Source organism: Natrix helvetica, assembly GCF_964273705.1.
Source record: "Natrix helvetica genome assembly, chromosome: 6".
In the NCBI taxonomy this organism is placed as follows: domain Eukaryota; kingdom Metazoa; phylum Chordata; class Lepidosauria; order Squamata; family Natricidae; genus Natrix; species Natrix helvetica.
This window is the reverse complement of record NC_138553.1, coordinates 15,946,254-15,968,899: the sequence shown is the minus strand read 5'-3', so window position 1 is coordinate 15,968,899 and position 22,646 is coordinate 15,946,254. Positions and strand designations below refer to the sequence as shown.

Below are 22,646 nucleotides of genomic sequence, written 5' to 3'. Positions count from 1 at the left end.
TGTCCTTCCTGGCCCCTTGGAACATTCTGCCTGCTTCAGCAAAAAATGGGTAGAAAACAGGCAGTTTTTTGCAAAAACGGGGACATTTTTGCCTTCCCCCAGCCCTGCTGAAGCCTGCAGAGAGCTTCTGGGGGTTGGGGAAAGGCAAAAACGCCTCAATTTTTGCAAAAAATGGCCCGTTTTTTGGAAGGCGGGGCTTCAGAAGGCCAAAAATGGCTGTATTCGGTGTATAAGATGCACCAACATTTCCATGCTCTTTTTTTTGGGGGGGGGGAAGGTGCATCTTATACTCTGAAAAATACGGTATATTATTATTTTTTCCCTTTACTTCTCTCCTATAAATTTATTTATCAGCACAAATACAACACAAATATTAAAAGGCAACATTAAAAATAAAAATATGGTTTTCTGCCTGGATGGTCCTCTGTAATGAGCCGAAGGACAGAAAGGGGGAGTAGTGAGTTCCCTCCCATATTTGGGCATACCAGGGGTTGTAAAACAAATACATACCTATTTCCCTGGCCTAGCTGATAAGAAAGAGAGCCTGTGGCTTAGCGGCAATTACATCGGCCTAATATGCAATACAGCCCTGGTTCGATTCCCAGTAAGGGTATGGCTAGCTGATGAGAGCTAAATAGCTTGAAATAGATCTATACTAGCCTCCCCTTATTTATTTATCAGCACAAATACAATGTGTGTGTGTGTGTGTGTGTGTGTGTGTCCCAATTTGCTCAAATGAATTGTCTCGGTGGCCATCCCGTAAGATTATAAACTCCATCCCTTGGGTAAAAAAAAAAAAAGGAAAGACGTGCTTTGTTCTCCACACTGACCGGTGTTTTCTGGACTGTTGCAATAGTCCATCTGTTTGCAATACTCACATTCTGTTTCCTAGGGAAAAAATTGATTTTGTTTTCTATGGTTGTTTGCCTAGTCCCGGCCACAACAATACTGAATGAGATGCATTCCCATGATGGACAATTAACTACAAGGCCTCAGCAAGGAGCATTTCCCTCTGGCCTGAATGCTAGTCATAGTGAAAAACTTTAGACCTCTGACATCCTCAACTCTTTTCTCAGTACCAATTTAAATCCAGATAACTAGAAACTTGAGGCCAAAAATAAAGGCACCTTGGTTTGCATCCACACTGAACCCAATGAGATACATGGAATAATGCATCATCAGCTGTATGTTATCAAAATGTGGGTCATTTTCCAAACATCAGTTTCAAGTACATCAAGTGTGCAATGTTTAGTTTGTTGTTGTTAGTTGCAAAGTCGTGTCCAACCCATTGTGACCCCATGGACAACATTCCTCCAGGCCTTCCTGTCCTCTACCATCCCCTGGAGCCCATTGAAGCCACACCTACTGCTTCAGTAACTCCATCCAGCCACCTCATTCTCTGTCGTCCCCTTCTTCTTTTGCCCTCAATTGTTCCCAGCATTAGGCTCTTCTCCAGGGAATCCTTCATTCTCATTAGATGGCCAAAGTATTTGAGTTCCATCTTCAGGATCTGGCCTTCTAAAGAGCAGTCAGGGTTGATCTCCTCTAGGAAGAGGTGGCTTTCAAATCCCAGCACAACCAATTTGCTCGTGCTTGCGCAGAAGCATCTGAGCCACACGTGTGGGCAGAGCCTCCTGCCAATGCCACTACTGGTTCGGCCGATCCGGGCTGAACTGGGAGCAACCCACCTACCCGTTTGATCGCCTTACAATCCAAGGTACTCACAGGAATCTTCTCCAGCACCATAGTTCAAAGGCTTCAATTCTTTAGCTCTCAGCCTTTCTTATGATCCACCTTTCACAGCCATATATGGCAACCAGGAAAACCATAGCCTTGACTATACACACTTTTGTTGGCAGGGTAATGTCTCTGCTTTTTAGTATGCTGTCTACATTTGCCATAGCTTTCCTCCACAGAATGAATGAATGAATGAATGAATGAATGAATGAATGAATGAATGAACGAACAAACAAACAAACAAACAAACAAACAATATTTAGTTAGCCTTTGGTTACCAGAACTTCGTCCAGGGCTTCTGCTGAAGGACAGCATCTTCCCAGTTTCTCAAGCACAATATGTTGTCACTGGGCAAATGTGATTTCCTGCCCCATTATTTAGTCAACAGTCTACACTGGGACTACAAGTGGAATGTAGCTATAGAAATGTGAGGAATCCCTGTTAAACAAGATTTGTTGTGCTATTAAAGATCCTGATGACTCCCACCCACAAGAACAGCCAAAATGTTTAGAAATGTAGCCCCAAATTGTTGGAAACGTGATCATGAATCAGACACGTACTACCATATGTGACGGTCGTGCCAAAAAACAAAAAAATATTGGCGAAAATTCAAATGTGGCTGATAGACATAACCGAAGAGGAAATAGAATTTACACCAGAACTATTTCTTTTGGGAATCATAAACAATAAATATAACAAGGGGGTAATTTACTTAACAATACATATTATTACAGCAGCAAGAATGGTCTTTGCCCCAAACTGGAAAAACAGGGAAATTCCACAAGAAGAGGAAGTAATTAGGAAAATTCTGGTTTGTGCTGAAATGGATAAATTGATGTGGGAATTGAAGGGGAAAAAACGAATCAGAATATTGTAAGATCTGGGACAAATGTTATCAATAGTTGGAACAAAAAGAAAGAAAGACCCAAAATAAGCAATGACTAAGATTTATAGAATGGGGATTAGAATTATGTATGAAACTATAACAGTGAAAATGTACAAGATAAAAACAAAGCAACATGGTTGGAATTACGCTATTTTTATCATTGTAAATACTGAATAGACCAGGGGTGTCCAAACTTGGGAACTTTAAGACTTGTGGACTTCAACTCTCAGAATTCCCCAGCCAGCCATGCTGTTGAAGTCCACAAGTCTTAAAGTTCCCAAGTTTGGACACCCCTGGAATAGACCAAATGTAAATAAGTATGGCGGTTCTAATGTAAAACTTTATATTTTAGTATGTATGGTAAAGACTTTGCCAGAACGGTTACACTGTGTCCAATGTTTTAATTTATGTTCGATAAAACACTTTTTAAAAAGAAATATTAAAAAAGAAAGATCCTGATGACTCTACCACTCTCTGTAGGTTCTCCCCATGAATATCTAGATTTAAATTAATTATCTGAGGGCAGTGGGCTCATTTATCATATTCATTCACTTTGGTATCTGCAGTGGAACTTATGGGATCAAAAGACGAAGCAATACAACATTGCAATGCAAGTCCCACACCTTTTTTATATGCACGATGATATGAGATACTCATATACAGGTAGTCCTCAACTTGCAAAAGTTCATTTAGTGACCATTCAAAGTTACAAGGGTATTGAAAAAAAGTGACTTATGACTGTTTTTCACAGTTACAACCTTTGTAGCATCCTCCTTATCACGTGATCAAAATTCAGGTGCTTGGCAACTAGTTCAGATTGATGGCCATTGATGGGTCCAAAAGTCATGTGATCCTCCTTTGCAACCTTCTGACAAGCAAGTCAACGGGGAAGCTGCATTCACTTAACAACTGGGTTACTAACTCGTCCTCCGTAGTGATTTACTTAACAACTGAAGGAAGAAAGTTCATAAAATGGGGCAAAATTCACTTAACAAATGTCTCACTTAACAACAGAAAGGTTGGACTCAATTGTGGTCATAAATCGGGGACTACCTGTATAAAGGGAAGTCCTTGTATTGTGACAATGTGCCATAACAGCCACAAAGGCTATTAATGTTTGTCAGACTTATAGGTCCTATTGTTCCTTCAGAAGATCAAGAAGAACATACTTAGTATTTCCTCCTCCAAATTCTTCCACAAGTTAGATTGGAATGGGAGAGATGGGCTAGGGGTAAGTTCACCCTTACTCATTGACTATTTCATGGCTTGCATTCTCCCTGTATCTGTTCATTTCTTTAAATACTACACCAGTGCTTCACCAGTCATATAGACTCTTGCCAAGTATAGTAGATATGTAAAACTCCAGACAACAGCTGCTACTATCTAATAGTCACAAATATAAATAGGAATATTTATGACCACTTGACATGGTCGTTATCCGTTCTCATTCCCTGTCCGTTCTACTTCTTCCCTAGACCAAGGATTTTGGCACCATTTTAAAACAGAAAGTCTAACATATGGAAGGCTGTACGGATTTGTGATTTTCCTACTGATAGGGACAAATATGCGTCTCATAACATTTCGCATTGCCAGCACAAACAATGTGCAAACAATCTGTCACGCCAAATACGATGATGAGATGTTATCTGATGATTCACAGGTTGGTCCATCACCCAATGGTTTTATTATGAGTTGTTACATTTCACATTGTAAATGTTTATAGCCAGTTTTATGTTTTAATCTCTATATTGCACGGGGTTTTGCTAATTTGCAACTTCACATTTGTTTCAAAGCCGTTGCATAATAAGCAATGGTCACCAGCAATTACATGACACTGACAAATTATGCATCTTGGATACTTACCACCTCCATTCTTGTAGCAGAGATAAGGAAATCGCCAAACGTTTCCCAGGCCGATGATCTCTCCGGCCACAGAAAGCACATACTCTACTTTGTTGGTCCATTGGCCTCTTTCTTCTAGCTCATCCTCCCCCTTCCGTGGATTTGCCTTTGTTTCTGGCGCAAGCACAGTCCCGTTGAGTTCCACATCCCAACTCTTTTTGTTCCCCATGGCCCTGAAAGTTTAGGAAAGAACAAGAGAAAGGAAAATCACATCTCAATACAAGATGCTGGCATCATAGGATGCTCATTCAGCATCCTGAACAGGTAGCCTGGAGTGCTGAAAATAACCAAAAAGAAAACCCATGGATTTGTTACTTGGAAACGAAGAGAGATGGTCCAAAGCACTTCATTGCATGCAATAGACCAACAAGTGATACCTCCCTTTCTTTCAATCAAGATTCCGGTCTCCAGAGCTTCGGGTTATTTCATTGACACCCTCCCCCAGGTGGATCCTTTAATTATTTTAATAAAAATCCCACAAACTCCTCTTTTCTTTTTCTTTTTTTAAACAATGTTTTTTTTTTAATTTTTAGCTACATAATTAAAATTCTTTTGTAGACAGAATATTGTCCTGTTTTCCCCCTTTAACATTTTCACATATACATAATTCATTTTGCATTATATTTACATTTCCAATTTTAGCCCTATTTCTTTTCTTCTCATATTTCCCAACTTATAATGTTTATTATATACATAAACAGTGTCCTTTTATCTTCCCCTTTAGAAATGAAAACAAATTTATCATTCCATTTCCATCTATTTTCTGTAAGTAACATGTATCTTCAAATTCAGGGGTTCTTTTTGTAATAAGCATTTAACACAATTCATTTACCCACTTAAAAGTATTAGTACAGTTCATACACACATCTTAAATGGATACAGATGGATTCGTAACTGGCTGACCAACCGCACTCAACGCACTCAATGGAACTGCATCTACATGGAGGGAAGTATGCAGTGGAGTACCCCAAGGCTCTGTTTTAGGCCCAGTACTCTTCAACATCTTCATCAATGATTTGGATGAGGGAATAAATGGGGAACTCATCAAATTTGCAGATGACACCAAGCTGGCAGGAGTAGCCAACACTCCAGAAGATAGGCTTAAGATACAGAAGGATCTTGACAAACTTGAACATTGGGCACTATCTAATAAAATGAAATTCAATGGTGAAAAGAGTAAGGTTCTACATTTAGGCAACAAAAACAAAATGCACAGGTACAGTATAGGTGGTACCTTGCTCAGTAGTAGTAACTGTGAAAGTGATCTTGGAGTCCTAGTGGACAACCATTTAAATATGAGCCAGCAGTGTGCAGCAGCTGCCAAAAAAGCCAACACAGTTCTAGGCTGCATCAACAGAGGGATAGAATCAAGATCACGTGAAGTGTTAATACCACTTTATAATGCCTTGGTGAGGCCACACTTGGAATACTGCATTCAGTTCTGGTCGCCACGATGTAAAAAAGATGTGGAGACTCTAGAAAGATGCAGAGAAGAGCAACAAAGATGATTAGGGGACTGGAGACTAAAACATATGAGGAACGGTTGCAGGAACTGGGTATGTCTAGTTTAATAGAAAGAAGGACTAGGGGAGACATGATAGCAGTGTTCCAATATCTCAGGGGTTGCCACAAAGAAAAAGGAGTCAAACTATTTTCCAAGGCACCTGAGGGTAGAACAAGAAGCAATGGGTGGAAACTAATCAAGGAAAGAAGCAACTTAGAACTGAGGAGAAATTTCCTGATAGTTAGAACAATTAATCAGTGGAACAGCTTGCCTCCAGAAGTTGTGAATGCCCCAACACTGGAAGTCTTTAAGAAGATGTTGGATAGCCATTTGCCTGAAACGGTATAGGGTTTCCTGCCTAGGCAGGGGGTTGGACTAGAAGGCCTCCAAGATCCCTTCCAACTCTACTATTGTATTGTATTGTATTGTACATACTATTGCCATGATTAAGATATTTTATTTCATAATTAAGATATTTCATTTCATTTCATGTTACTACTAACAGTCTCCTGTTCCTAGATTTTTTCCTCTTTTTTCTTTTTATATGTCTTATATCTTTTCTTCTGAAATTTTTCTATCACTTTTCGATATATTGTTTGCATGGTTCCCTCCAGAATTTTTCTTTTTTCCTATTGTTTCTCTCTTTATTTTTGGCTAATTTCTTTTTTGAGATACCATTTTCCTTTTTTCCTCTCTATTCTTTCTGCGCCTCTGTAAATCTCAATAGCATTGTCCAACTGAGACAAACTTCTCTTTTTTGAGCATAAAAATATATCGCTAAAAAATTAGACAACTGGCATGATATATCAACCAAAAATCACAATTGCTTAAAGTGTCTGATTCATTCTGCTTAAAGCGCTCCATGGCTCAGGACCTAGTTACTTGCGGGATCGTATTCTGCCCCATACATCCCTGCGACCAATCCGCTCGCACAGAGAGGGCCTCCTCCAGGTGCCGTCCACCAGACAGTGTCGGGGGGCGGGGCCTAGGAGTAGAGCCTTCTCTGTGGCGGGCCCAGCCCTGTGGAATGACCTCCCTCCGGATATTAGGAATACCTCTGACCTCCGCTCCTTTCGTATAAAGCTCAAGACCCACCTATTCCAAGTAGCTGGCCTGGCTCAACTTTGATCTAACTATTTCGCTCCTGATGGGTTTTTATTTGGGTATTTTAATTGTATTTAATTATTTAGGGGTTTTTAAACATTGCATTTTATTGTTTTTATTCATTAGCCGACCTCCTCCTTGTACATGTCTTGGTATATGTTGTTGTAATATGTATGTTTTGTCTATATATTTATTTCATATGTTTTACTGTACGCCGCCCCGAGTCCTTTGGGAGAGGGTGCGGCTAAGAAATAAATATTTATTATTATTATTATTTAATTGGTCATGCATTTTTTTTCTGGCTCTGTCCATAACAATTGTAATTCAGTTCCCATAATCCCACAGCCAGCATGGCTTTCTGGCTGGAGAATCTGAGAGTAGAAATTGCCTTTGAAAACAACTCTGGGGCTGTGGCAGGTACAGCACTTAAGATGCTAATTAATACCTATTCTGTACTTATTGCATTAGCCACAGGTTTCCATGTTCATTTGAAAACTTTATCACATGTAAACCTATAATGTAGCACTGAGATCTGTCAGAAACAGCCTTGCCCAATGTTATTGTCCTCATCCAATCTAAGCACCTAGAGAAGGTCTCTAGACAATCTCATTCTCATGGGGAATAACCTGGATACCTTTTGAAACATGAGTGCTCATTCTCTGGAAGACAGTCCCATATAAAAATATACACTAAAGGATAACAGGTTCAAGTGGATCATTTTAACTCTGTCTCTCAACACTCCCCCTTCTTCCGTTTCTTTCTTTTTAGATCACTCATGTTCCCCCCATTCCAATTTCAGCTTTCCAAGACAAATTCTCTTTCCTAATTTGCATCTTCCACTGATCGGTGGAAACCGTTTTCTAAATGGCTGAGATACTTCTTATCTACCACAAACTCTTTTGCATTTACTTTTCCATCAACAAATTTGCACTTGCTGTGCAAATCAGCCTTGTTGTGCCAGAGTCACCTCTTCCTGCATCTTTTGTCAAGAACTCCAGAGATCTTCCTTACAGACATGGTATCTGACTAACCAGGTAAGCTGAAAGTTCATTCAGAGCAGATTCCTCCTCCAACTTATTGCCTCAGTGCCGAAGAGATTGAAAAACATTGTTTTCTAAAAGAAATTTAGTTGAGCTGTCACTCCAAATGTTGTTACTACAAATGCAAACCATTCAGCACAATGGAGTTTCTTCTCCCCTCACACTGAAATGATTGAGATTAGCGGCAGTTCATTGGCCCATTAAGGATGAAACAAAGTAAATATACATTACTATTTTAATTACTGTAACACTATTACTGTTTTAATTATTATTTACTTTAAGAGGATAATAATAAGATCTTTCTCATTGAATGCTCACGGAGCAGATTAACCCAGCCAACTGGAAGTCAACAGATTGCTGTCCCTAACTATATGATCTCTAGATTTATCTCCAAATCACCTTAGATTCTCCACTTGGGAAGTTTGATGTGCTATAAAGTGACAGAGCTCAAGTCTGCCTTCCCTTCACCATGCTGCCATAAATTTCTTGGCTCGCTTGGAGAATCTGAAATCCGAGATGCAGAGCCACAAATGCAGAGAGGCAGATTCTACATTGGAAGAAATCCCTAACAGTGCTAATAATTTAACAATTCTGCAGAGAAGTGAAGGGGTTTTTTTTCACTGGATGTGCTCAGATAGAGTCCAATCTGCATCTTATGGGAATAACATTAGTTTGGCTTCTTATAGCGAGAAGAATATTTTGACTTATGAATTGGTCCCAACTTTCCATGGTGAAATGCCAGACAAACCATATTTTGACAAAATGATTAAATTGGTGGACCAGCAAAATGCCGTGAACAGAGTATACTTGGACTTCGGTAAGGCATTTGATAAAGTAGATCAAAACCTATTTCTTGCAAGATAGGAAAAAACGTGGAATAGGCAGCATCACCATCAGATGGATTCATAACTCATTGAGGTAGTCCTCAATGGAACTACATCTACATGGGGGGATGCATACAGAGGGGTACTCCAAGGTTCTTCTTAGGCCCAGTACTCTTCAACATCTTCATAAATATTAAATAGATGAGGGGATAGAAAGAGAAAACATCAAATTGGAAGGGAGAGCCAATGTCATCCTAAGCTATGTACTTCAACAGAGGGATAGGATCAAGGTCACATTAGTACCTCTTTATATTGCTTTAGTAAGGTCACATTTGGAGTACTGCATCTAGGTTTGGTCAATAGAAAAAGATGGTTAAGCTCTAGAAAGAGTGAAAAGAAGAGCAACATGAGATTATGATTAGGGGGCTGGAGGCTAAAGCATATTATGAACAGTTGCTGGAACTGGGTATGTCTAACGAAGAGAAGGACTGGGGTGACATGATAAAAATCTTCCAATATTTGAGGGTCTATCACAGAGAAGAAGTGTTTCCAAACCACTTGAGGGCAGGACAAAAGTAATGAATGGAAACCTATCGAAGAGAAGTTCAAACTAGAACTAAGGAGAAATTTTGTGACAATGAGAACAATTAATCAGTTGAACGTCTTGCCTCCAGAAGCTGCAGATGCTCCATCACTGGACATTTTTGAGAAGATATCAGAGATCCATTTGTCCAGAATGGTATAGGGTCTCCTGCTTGAGCAGGGGGTTGGATTAGAAGATCTCCAAGCAGTGGTGGGATTCAGACAGTTTGCACCACTTCAAGAGAACCGGTTGTTAACTTTCTGAGCAGTTTGGTGAACTGGTTGTGGGAAGAAATCATTAGGGCAGAGAACCCATTGTTAAATTGTTTGAATCCCACCACTGCCTCCAAGGTCCCTTCCAATTATGTTATTCTGTATTCTAAATGAGGATAGTGGAAGAGAGATTTCACAATCTCTAGTAGGAATTAATACCAAGCAGTCAGGGAGTACAAAGTTCCTAATCAACGTTGCATGGTTTGTATTTCCCCAAAAGAGGAAAACAGACCATCCACAAGCTCCAGTCCTGCAAAATAAAGGGCCTCCTTTCAAATCATCTGGCCCAGAACCAGAAAAAGCTGACTAAGCTCACAGAATATGCCAAAATCCAACATCTAAGACATGTCCAAAGCTGATTTTTAACTGGTATAAAGTCTTCATGTGGAAGGGTTAGAACAGTAGAGGAGAACTGGGCACACGTACCCGAGGCAAAATGGAATCCACTTGGTAAAACTTAGTATGAGTCACATTCTTAAATGTCCACAATATTGGCATCAGAAAAAAAAGATAAGGTTTGGTAGATCGACATTCAGCTATTTTCCCTAACTGTGAAAGTGTTATAAAGGCAGATTTAAGCCCTGTATAACAGAGAATGTGACTTGCAGAAGTCCGCGATGGCGAACCTATAGCAGGCGTGCCAAAAGTGGCACGCAGAGCCATCTTGCTCTTCTGGGTTCCGGTGCGCTAGCCAGCTGATCTTCATGCATGCAGGAATGTCAGAAACCGGAAGAGCAGCCACCCAATGCACATGTGCGCACCGGGAAAAATTGTCTTCCGCTTTCCGGTGCGCACATGCACACTGGCCAGCTGGTCTTCATGCAGGTATGCGTGCCATAAATCAGAAGGCCAGGTGGCCGATGGGCATGCGCATGTCGGGAACCAGAATATCATTTTCCCGGCACGGGCATGCACACTTCGATTTCCTCTTTGCTCTTTCGATTTCCAGCATGCATGCACGCACTCCTGTTTTGGCATTTGGTGCCAAAAAGGTTCGCCAACACTGATCTAAGTCATATGTCCGTATAATTAATTATACGTATAATTTGTAAGTCCTCGACTTACAAAATGCACTTTGCGACCGTCCAAAGTTGCAACAGCACTGACATCAGTGACTAATGTTCATTTTTCACACATACGACCGTTGCAACATCCCTATGGCCGTGCAATCAAAACTCAGATGCATGGCAAATGACTCACACTTATGACAGTGGCGGTGCCTCTGGGTCATGCGACCCCCTTTTGTAACCTTCTGACAAGCAAAGTCAATGGGGAAACCAGTTTCACTTAACAGCCATGTTACTAACTTAATACCTGCGGTGATTCACTTAACAAAGGTGGCAAGCAAAGTTGAAAAATGGGGCAAAACCCATTTAACACATTTCTCACTTAACAACAGACATTTTGGGCTCAGTTGTGGTCATAAGCTGAGGACTACCTGTAATATGGTTGCATGGTGCCAGGACATGCGTTCCTCCTCTAAATTCCTGGGCCTTTTCCTCTGTTAAACCTGGCCCTGTTTAATCTGTGTTTGGTTTGTTATATGGTCATGTGGCTGGCATGACTAAACGCCGAAGGTGCATGGAACACTGTTACTTCCCCACCATGGGTGGTTCCTATTTTTCTACTTACATTTTTACATGCTTTCGAACTGCTAGGTTTGCAGAAGCTGGGACAAGTAACGGGAGCTCACTACGCGGCGCTATGGATTCAAACCGCCGTATACACACACACACAACACAACACAACACACAACACAAAACACAATTTGCAAAGAAAACATTGAGACAGAAGCTGAAAAATAGCAGCTTCTGAAACTATATGAGCTTCGCATATACATATTCATGCACACAATTCTATTTTATTCCACTAAGTTTATATTTATAAGGCAGTAAATTTTTCAGCTGGAATATCTTTTAAAATGTACCCTCCACTTTAATTACTGGAGGAAGTATGAACTATACATCAAACAAACAAATAAAAATGCTTTTGTGCAGAACTTTCTTTAAAGTACAACATTTTTAAATAAGTGTCTTTGGAATCCTTTTCAAAAGAAAACTCCCTATTTAATATTTATACGATATATTATGAAAGCATATTTTAAAATATACTTTATGCAGGCTTTTACTCTAAGTGCTCTTTAAAAAAAAAGAACACTATTTTTGGTATACATCTTTCCTAAACAAATGTGCATATGTGTGTGTGTGTGATTTGAATTAATTACTTGGAAAAGCCTTCATTCACGTTTGTCCTCCGTTCGTTCACAAGGAAAGTCTGCTTTGAAGTTCTTGCAACTCCATTCCCATTGAAGTCGCTGGAAGACTTCTTTTGCAATCCATTCCATTGACATTTTTTGTCTACAGCAGGGGTGCCAAACTCGATTTCATTGAGGGCGGCATTAGGGTTATCTTTGACCTCGGGGGGGGGGGGCAGGGTGTGTGTGGCCATGGTGTGTGTAGCCACAGTGGATGTGGCCAGCTCAACGTCGCTCGTGTCCAGGGTACCTGTGGTGGTCCAAGCTCCGTTTTCACTGTGATGGCCTCCTGCAACCCTCTGCTAGAAAAAAAACGGAGCTTGCAAAGGCCGCACACAGCCCCTGTTAGCTCTGTTTTCACTGGCAGAGGCACCACGGGCCACTCCTTCCGGGCGGCCCCGCAGGCCAGATCTAAGCACCCTGCGGGCTGGATCCAGCCCACGGGCCTTGAGTTTGACACCCCTGCTCTACCGTGTAGACATATAGACAAGATGGATGTGTTTGGGATGTCTTTGTTCCTTTGATTTATGCTTAAAAATAAGCTGGTGGAGATTCTTGAAATTTTTGATTAAGCAGCAAGAAAAGGGAGGTCAAATGTAGACAATGGGATGAATGCTGAGCGTCAAATGACTACACAGAATTTCCATGGATGATCTATTCAAGAAAAACTGAATAGCTGTCATTAGTTAATGATACTGGGACAGATACGAGACTCCACATGATAAGGCATCAATCCTTTCATAGTTTATCACAACTGAGCTAATACCTACTTGGATTTCTCTGGAAGCCAGTGAGCCAATGTTTAGATCAGGACTGCCAGTCCTGGCTCTGGCATAACTCCAGTAGTAAAGTCCAAGTGTGAGGAACATACAGCCGAAAGCTAGAGGATTGTAGCAACTTTGCTTTTCATGATAATGTGACTGTAAGAACTTACATAGATTAAAATGATTTTCTATTTATTTATTTATTTTGGTTCGTTTGTTAAATTATAAATTTTTATGCCGTCCACCTCCCCTACAAGGTGACTCTAGGGGGCTTACAGGTTATAAAACAAAACAAATAAAATAAAAAGATGAAAAGAACATAAAGTTAAAATGTTATTAAGAACTATACTACAATCAAGCTAAGAGCCGGACGGGATGGGGATGAAGTTGTCAGGCCTGGAAACCGTCATTTACATTTGGGGCTTGAGGCCTGCCACGTTTTCTGCTGTGGGAAAATGGGAGGGGGGATTATATGGAGTACGGGAAATATATAAATAACATTCCTTTCTCAGAGAGTCACGGACATCTTGCCCTGTACCTGCAGTGGCAAGACTGGGAGGCATCTCCAGTTGGGATGGTGCCTGATTGGACCATGTAATGGATGTGTGGATCAGTGGTGGTTTGCTGGCGGTTTGGACTGGTACGGCCGTACCGGTATTGGCCTGGAGCAGCTGAGAGCATACTGGTGTGGTGGCACTTTTGGCCCGCCCGCCCGCCCGCACTCGAGCTGTATTTATGCCAAAAGGCACACTACACACAGCTTGTGGTGCCTGCGTGAGCCCCAACAAGCAGTTGGATGTCGCAGGGGCGGTGGATTGTGCATGCATGTGCAGCACACGTCAGGCGCATGCATGAACAGACTGCAATCAGCATACTGGTAGCAACAGTAAGAGCAACCCACCACTGGGGTGGGTGCTGGGCTTTCACTTGGGTGGGGAAAACCTGGAAGCTTTCAGATTCGGGTTTTCCCAGATGTGCCAACATGACATCTCTAATAAAATGGAGCTTTGAGGAACCTCAAGCCTCGGCGTCTTCTTTCATGGGGTGTTACTTGGAACCCTGACAGAAGTCTTCTTACCCTGTCTGCCAGCTCCAGCAGTGAGCACCCTCCCTGGGGCTCCAGGTCAGCTGGCAAAGTCAGGTTTTCATACCCTTCCGGAAGGCCAAAAGGGAGTGGGCAGTTCTCACCTCCAGTGATAGAATGTTCCACAGCGGTGGGGCCACAGCAGAAAAGGCTCTTCTCCTTAACCCCACCTGCTTCACCTTAGGAGACAGGACCTATAGCAGGCCTCTTCCACTGGCACAAGTAGGGGAGGCTGTCCCATCATGGATAGACAGCTCCTCGGATACCCTGGTCCCATGCCATGTAGGCAGTAGTGAGTTGCAAGCGGTACGCCCCGGTTCAGGCATACTGGAGCCTGCCCTGAGCACTGGGTACCATTCCGGTATGGCGCTCCGGAAGGCCCGCCCGCCCTCGCTCTTTACCTTTCTTTAATGTCTTTGGCGCTTCTGCGCATGGGGCATACAGCGCCTGCACAATGATCCCCTGAGCAGCTGGAGCGTCACAGAGGCTCATAGAGGTGTCGCTGGACAGTAAGACGCTGGACAGTAAGAAGCATGCATGCACTGTGCACATGTGGACGCTGCCGGGCCCGTTCCAACGTACCAGTTGGAACGGGATCCAGAACCCACCACTGCATGTAGGGCATGGGTTATTGTTTAAAGGATTGACCAAATTATTTAAAGTATCTCTTGCAAATTTACCGGCACATCTTGTCCATAGTCATTCATGCTTTTGTCACCTTCTGTTTGCATTTGTACAATGCACTCTAGACGGTTTGTCCTTGGACATCCAGATGTTGCAACTGTTCCAGAACTAAGCAGCACGTGCATTTTTGAGTGCTCTGAAGTTCACCCAAGAAACACTCACTGCTGTATGAGATGCATTAGTTCCCAGTTGCTTTCTGGATGCAATTCAAAGATCTGGATATCACCTATACAGCCCTACAGGGCACAGAGCCAGATTACATGTGGGACTGCCTGTGTTTGAAGGTATCAACCCATCCTTCTAGTTTAGGATGGATGTGCTCCAGGTCCCCTCCCTTAAATGCTGCTGATGGGATCTCAGAAGCTTGCCTCCTCAGTGGCTGCCCCACTGCCTAGGCTTTGGAGCATCTTCCTATATGAAATCCAGGAATCCCTACCCTTTTAGCATTCTGCAGGCTAAAGCAGGGGTCACCAATTGTTGGTCCATGGACCACTGGTGGTCCCTGAGAAAACTTCGGTGGTCTGCAGAAAAATTATTTGCATTTTTTATATTGCACTAAATCGGGAATCCTCAAAGTACGGCCCCTGGGCCGTATACATGCAATGAACGTTTGTATTGCTGCAGAGAGTCTCCCCCTTTGGGGTCTTTTTGTGTGGGTCAGAGGGGGGCAGAAATTCCGACTTGGAGTCTGCTTCAGCCTCCTGGTGCGGGGCTTTGGGCAAAGGCTGGAGGGAAGCACCACTGGTGGTGAAGAGCCAGAGGGCCTTGTTCCAGTGAGACTGCATCATGGCCTGGAACTGGCTGACCATCTCAGCCCGCTGAGCCTCCAGGTGCAGGTACCTGGCCTTGCCCTCCTGCAGGTCTTCCCTCTGTTTGGAAAGCCTATGCTCCTAGTCCTCAGTGAGGTGCTTCTGCTGAGCCTCCTTCTCGGCCAGATCCAATTTGAACTATGTTGCCAACTTTCTCATGGTGGTTGCTTAGCTCCAGCAGCTGTTTCCTTTTGGGCCCCTAAGGAGTCCGGGAGGGCAGGCGAGGAGTGACTGGGAGGGGAGGGGCGCGTAGGGGCTGGCGAGGCACCCCTCGACATGAGTGGCATCCAGTTGGCCACACCCACCTAGTCACATGACCACCTAGCCACGCCCACCCAGCCAGTCATTAGGCAGATCATATTATTGGTCCGCGGGATTTAAAATTATGAATTTAGTGATTCCCTGAGGTCCAAAAAGTTGGTGACCCCCTGCCCTAAAGCATTGGGCTAGGATGGGGGTTGAGCTGCAATGATCTTTGGTCTTGCAGGAAGGGGTCTTTTGTTTTTAACCATGTTTTATGGATTGTTGTGAGCTATCTACAGTCCTAGGACATAGGCAGCCATATGTCCAATAAATATATACATCTGCAGCAATAAAGTATACGGAAGCTTATTAAGCAGACATATAAATACATAGGGGATGAGAAACTTATGGAAAAAAGATACTTTGCCGGAGGAAATCTTCAGTTGAATTGTGACTTAATCCCAGACCGTTCCATTGAATTACTTCTGAATGGACATGTATAAGACTACACCTTTAAGAACCTAATGCCATAATTCTCTAATGGGTTGGTTCACTGTTTCTCAACCCCAGTAACTCTATGTAGACTTCAACTCTCAGAATTCCCTAGCCAGGATGGGGCAGATCTTAAACTGGCTGAGCTTGAGAAACACTGGACTAGGTTACTCTGACAAGCATATATTCAGCGTTCAAATTATTCCAGCAGAAACAAAGATCCTGCATAACACACCTTTTTAAAGATAAAGATCCAGCTTTCAAAGGCTGGGATTTGTAATAGCATAATTAGCTGGTGCTGAAAGATTTATACTACATTTCTCTGTATTCTCACTACCAGTTCCCACGGAATCTAACAAATAAGCAGATTTTGGTCTCTAAATGACAATGCCTGGAGGATCCAAAGTATATAAGCTAACTTGTTGCTGGATAAAATTGCTCCAGCAGCATACAAAAAGTTCAGTTCCAAGGGTATATTCAGTTATTCTTAGCCCTGGATCATACAGTTCAGAATTTGAGATGTCAACTTGCATTCCCTTGAAAGCAGAACCAATGGGAAGGGACGGTTCTCCAACATTTCTAAGGCTGTTAAGTTCCCCATGTACTCCAGCCATATGTTATTCATAAACAGTCATCTGTATGAACTGAAAACTCATTTGATCCATAGCTTCTCAATAAACCTCCTCCGTCCCCAGAGCCTTCCAGATGCTGGTTGTGTTTTGCTGGGAAATGTGGCAATTGTAATCGAATACATCTGGAAGACGCTATGTGGATTCAGGATACCTTATGCACAGATTTAAAAATAATGACTGTTCAGAATTGGTATTTTGCTAGCTTTTGCGATGCAGTTCTGCATCACCTCCCTCTTCCAAGAAAGTCACAAAAAATGTTTTTACAAGTATGTTTGGCAATAAAATTGATTTACACATGCCACCATCCCAATAGATTTTTTTTAAAAAAAAACTACTAGTTTGGGAGAGGAAAAAATGCACACCTAAACACACACACAAATATATGGAATGATCATTCACCTCTGTTATTTAAAAGAATCCTACATTCAAGAAAAAAAAACCAGAAGTAATCCATGAGAACAGAAGTAGAGTAATCAGTCTTCACTTGTCCTCTCCTATACCCAAATCAGTGTTGGCAAACCTTATCGACACCGAGTGCCAAAATGGGAGTGCAGGAGAGTGCGGGAGTGAGCGGGAGCATGCGGGAGCACCGGAAACCAAAAGAGCAGTTCCTGCAGTGCACAGCTAAGCTTCTGGTTTCCAGTATGTGCATGTGCGCTGGTCACCTGTTATTCCAGTTTCCAGGAGAACAGCTGGCTGGTGTGCATGTGCACGCCGAAAGACAGAAACTCAGCTTCCCGCAAGCACGCCAGGGAGCTGCTTTTCCAGTTTCTGGTGCTCCCACGAGTGTGAAGACCAGCTGGCCAGCGTGCATGTGCGCTCCAGAAACCAGAAGAGCAACGGGTGATGGCTGGCGTGCTCAGAGAGATGCCTCTGCGTGCCACTTCCAGCACACGTGATGTAGGTTTGCCATCACGGCCCTAGATATAAGAATTCATTCTCGTATCCTTGAAACATGTGCAATAATAACAGTATTTCCCATCACGCAAGAACAATACAGCTGTTAACAGTCATAGACCCTGGTATCGGATTCAATCTTTCCATCCTAAATGGGCCCTTTTGGACATGGGGCCAGTCAGAGCCAACTAGAGGTAGCCCAAATATTAGCCAAAAGAAGCAGCTGCCTCAGGAACAGCATTAACAGCTTCCTGGCTATAACTCCTTGGTGGCCCAGCTAGTCCTTCTCTCGAGGGACATGGCATTACCTACATTATGCAGCTTCTCCTAAGCTATGCCAGATGGAAGATCATCTTCCTTGGCCAACGCTAAAAAGCCAAGTTGGCATCCCACAGACTTTGATGCGTGGAGTGGAAGCATTCCTTGCTCCCCCTAGCTCTGTTAAAGGTAAAAGTAAAGGTTCCCCTTGCACATATGTGCTAGTCGTTTCCAACTCTAGGGGTCAGTGCTCGTCTCCGTTTCAAAGCCGAAGAGTCAGCGCTGTCCGAAGACATCTCCGTGGTCATGTGGCTGGCACAACTCAACGCCAAAGGCGCACGGAATGCTGCTACCTTCCCACCAAAGGTGTTTCCTATTTTTTCTATTTGCATTTTTCCATGCTTTCAAACTGCTAGGTTGGCAGAAACTGGGACAAGTAACGGGAGCTCACTCTGTTACGCGGCACTAGGGTTTCAAACTGGTGAACTGCTGACCTTTCTGATTGACAAGCTCAGCTAGCGTCTAAGCCACAGAGCCACCGCTCTGTTAAGTTTGGAAAATAATAGTCACCAGGTTTAGAACCTGCTTTCATGAAACAATCTGTCAAGGGTGGCAGGACACAGAGAGAGTCAACCTGGTTTCTCATTTTAAGACAAACCAGTTCCCAGTCCAGATTTCCAATCCTACTTATCCGTGTGGCCTTTGCTGCTTTATTTGTCACCCTTGACTTCCTTGAGCATTGCTTGCCAGCATCCCAGCCTGCCTCTCCTTTCCAGGAGCAAGACTCATCCTGCCTCTTTCTCCTGAATCCTTGCCACTGCTGGCAGCTCAGCGTCTCCTACAATGCTGTTCTACGCAGAGCTGCAAAATACACATTCGTCTGTTCCCCCCACAGCCCAATTCCCATCTCTCCAGGGTCTTGCCTCATCTCTTTGGCTCCTTTCACCTTCTAGCTTTGGTGGAAAGATACCATCGAAAGAAAAGGTTTGCTGGAAGCTACCCTCCAACCAGCTCATTTTCTTCAGCCCCTAACAAAGCAATCAATCCCCCGGAAGACCTGGCTTTTCGCACTGAGTAAACTAATGACTAGGGGAAATAAAGATTGCTTTACGCTACTGCTCGCGTTCCCTCGCCCGCCCAGAATTATAAGTTCAATCAGGTTACCAAACATGGAACGGGCAAACGGAAGAGTCACTCACCTCTGCTCTTAACTTCTTCCCCCTAGAAATCAGCTGTGGAGTAGAATGAAAAGTTTAACAGGGGAGGTTCAGGGCCATGTGGAGGGGAAAAAGCGTTGTTTGAGCAAACAGCGTGTCTGCTGCTCCTCCCTCTCCCCTCCTCCTTTCCCTCCCCTAGCACCACAAGTGATTTTTTCAAATAAATGATCACCAGAGATTTGGGGGGAGGGGGAGGAAGGTCTGGGAGGAAGCATGTATCTGCTTGTTTGGATGTTTGGTTGCAAAGGGAGGGAGGGATGAAGAAGAGGAGTCACCCACAGCCGCTCCAGTCTCATAATATTTCTCCCCTTTATGAAGTTATGTAAGAGGGTGGGTGGGGAGGGCAGGCAGGTTGGCTGGCAGACAAAACACAAAGAATGAACGCCTTAAGGGTATATTGAGGAGGGAAGGAGAGGGGCCTTTTGCACGTCCTTGCAAAGGAGCCTCTTTGGAAGGGTCTGGGGTTCAAGACCACAAATACAGCCCTGGGATAGAAATGTGTCTGTGTGTGTGTGTGTGTGTGTGTGTGCATGCTTGCCCCCCATTTCCCCCCTGCATCTGGAACATTGCGTTAGGGATTTCATTTGTATTCCCTGCCTTGTTTTCCTTCAGGAATTTCAGGCGTGGATATTAGCCCTACAATAGCCCTTTGAAGGAAACACAGCCCAAGGGCTATTGGCAGACTTTCCACATTGACAGGGGAGCTGAAGAGAGTTTCTCTTCATTGAACAGTCTAGCTGTCTTCTGTTGTTTTTTTTTTTTCTCCTGCCTGGCCAATGTTCAGAGAATGCTAGGCAAGAGGCACCAGGGTGTTTTCTAATATTTAACAGAATGACAGGGTTGGGAGGGACCTTGGAGGTCTTCTAGTCCAACCCTCTGCTCAAGCAGGAAACCTGATACCATTTCAGACAAATTGTTGTCCAAGCTCTTCTTAAAAACCTCCAGTGATGAAGCACCCACAACTTCTGGAGGCAAGCTGTTCCACAGATTGATTGTTCTAACTGTCAGGAAATTTCTCCTTAGTTCTAAGTTGCTTCTCTCCTTGATTAGTTTCCACCCATTTCTTCTTGTCCTACCCTCAGGTGCTTTGGAGAATAGTTTGACTCCCTCTTCTTTGTGGCAGTCCTTTCAATATTGGAAGACGGCTATCATGTCATTCCTAGTCCTTCTTTTCATTAAACTAGACTCCCTGCAACCGTTGTTCATATGTTTTATATAGAGTAGAGCAGAGCAGAGCAGAGCAGAGCAGAGCAGAGCAGAACAGAATAGAATAGAATAGAATAGAATAGAATAGAATAGAATAGAGTAGAATTTTTTTATTGGCCAAGTGTGATTGGACACACAAGGAATTTGTCTTTGGTGCATATACTCTCAGTGTACATAAGGAAAATAAAATACATTCATCAAGAATAAAAAGATACAACACTTAGTGATAGTCAAAGTTACTAAAGCTATCAAATCGTACTAGTAAACAAATAAATATAAATTGAAAGACACAAGCAACATAGTTATAGTCATAAGTGGGAAGAGATAGGTACTAGGAAGGAAGAGAAGAATAATAGTAATACAGTCTTAGTAAATTATTTGACAGTGTTGTGGGAATTAGTTATTAAGCAGAGTGATGGCATGGGAGAAAAAAACTGTCCTTGTGTCTAGTTGTTCTGGTGTGCAGTGCCCTATAGCATCATTTTGAGGGTAGAAGTTGAAACAATTTAGGTCCAGGATGTGAGGGGTCTGTAGATATTTTCACAGCCCTCTTTTTGAGTCGTGCAATATGCAGGACCTCAATGGAAGGGAGGTTGGCAGTAATTGTTTTTTCTGCAGATCTAATTATCCATTGAAGTCTGTGTCTGTCTTGTTTGGTTGCAGAGCCAAACCAGACAGTTATGGAGGTTATGGAACAGTTATGCAGAAAGGCTAAAACCTACAAGGTCGCAGATAATAAGTCTCTTTTCACAATGCTTTATAATATAGCCCACCTCAGTACTATCTTCTCAAAGCCAGTTCTCTCTATAATGGTTGTTCTTTTGCCCGTACACAGAAGATCACATAGCTAGCTAGTTTTGGTGGAAGAGACATGCCTGATCACCGAGTCTAAGAGGTGTGGAAGATATTAATGATATCCAATTCTCACGAAATATACCAGGAAACATCTTAGCTTCCATGAAGTACGCAAGGAGAAAAGTTGACACTTCATCCAATAAAGGTCCTTCACCCCTAGGTCAAGCATATCACTAAAGTGAATAATTTTCTAGCAGATATCTACACATTGTTAACTGAAAATCAAACAGGAAATTCTGAATAAGGAAATACCTCAAATTAAGTTACAGAAATGTCCTTAGCCCCATTTCTTCTTCCTTTCTTTTTTTTTAAAAAAAGATAGGAGGTAGAGAATTTGACAAGTCCGGATATTTAAATTAACGCTTGTTCCCATGCCAGCATACTTTTTCATGGACAACATCTGTGATAAGATGTGGCTGGAAAGGAACCTTCTTAGTGTAATTCTTCATCTACACAATTCTTTCTCTGGAGACCACTGAGTGTTTTAATTTTCCCAGTTTTTTAAATATTTTGTCCTGCAAGTTTGTGAACTGTAGAAGGATGTCTCATGGAACCCAGACAGGTGTGTGTGTGTGTGTGTTGAATGTTTTTTTCCACCAAAGCCAGAGAGAAAGAGTTTTTGGCTCAGTTTGTTGATGAGAAAGGTCAACAATTCAATGGTTCGAATCCCTAGCGCCGCGTAACAGAGTGAGCTCCCATTACTTGTGAGAGGGATCTTGGAGTCCTAATGGACAACCATTTAAATATGAGCCAGCAGTGTGGAGCAGCTGCCAAAAAAATCAACACAGTTCTAGGCTACATAAACAGAGGGATAGAATCAAGATCACGTGAAGTGTTAATACCACTTTATAATGCCTTGGTAAGGCCACACTTGGAATACTGCATTCAGTTTTGGTCGCCACGATGTAAAAAAAGATGTGGAGACTCTAGAAAGTGCAGAGAAGAGCAACAAAGATGATTAGGGGACTGGAGGCTAAAACATATGAGGAATGGTTGCAGGAACTGGGTATGTCTAGTTTAATGAAAAGAAGGACATGGGGAGACATGATAGCAGGGTTCCAATATCTCAGGGGTTGCCACAAAGAAGAGGGAGTCAAACTATGCTCCAGGGCACCTGAGTGTTGAACAAGAAGCAATGGGTGGAAACTAATCAAGGAGAGAAGCAACTTAGAACTGAGGAGAAATTTCCTGACACTTACAACAATTAATCAGTGGAACAGAAGTTGCCTCCAGAAGTTGTGAATGCCCCAACACTGGAAGTCTTTAAGATGATGTTGGATAGCTATCTGTCTGAAACGGTATAAGGTTTCCTGCCTAGGCAGGGGGTGAGAGTAGAAGACCTCCAAGGTCCCTTCCAACTCTGCTATTGTATTGTATTATATTACTTGTCCCAGCTTCT

At 42.8% G+C, this 22,646-nt stretch overlaps 1 protein-coding gene across 1 annotated transcript in view; it reads right to left on the bottom strand.

Moving 5' to 3' along the window:
* Positions 1 to 22,646, bottom strand: part of LOC309394248 (sodium- and chloride-dependent GABA transporter 2-like) — a gene marked incomplete at its 5' end in the record, with an annotated part of 216,712 nt that overhangs the window by 67,292 nt on the left and 126,774 nt on the right. Inside the window, 2 exons of the mRNA XM_081957155.1 lie at positions 4,487 to 4,698; positions 19,169 to 19,297. Coding sequence (XP_081813281.1) covers positions 4,487 to 4,694 — 208 coding nt within the window. Of the gene's footprint in view, positions 1 to 4,486; positions 4,699 to 19,168 lie in introns of the transcript that reaches the window.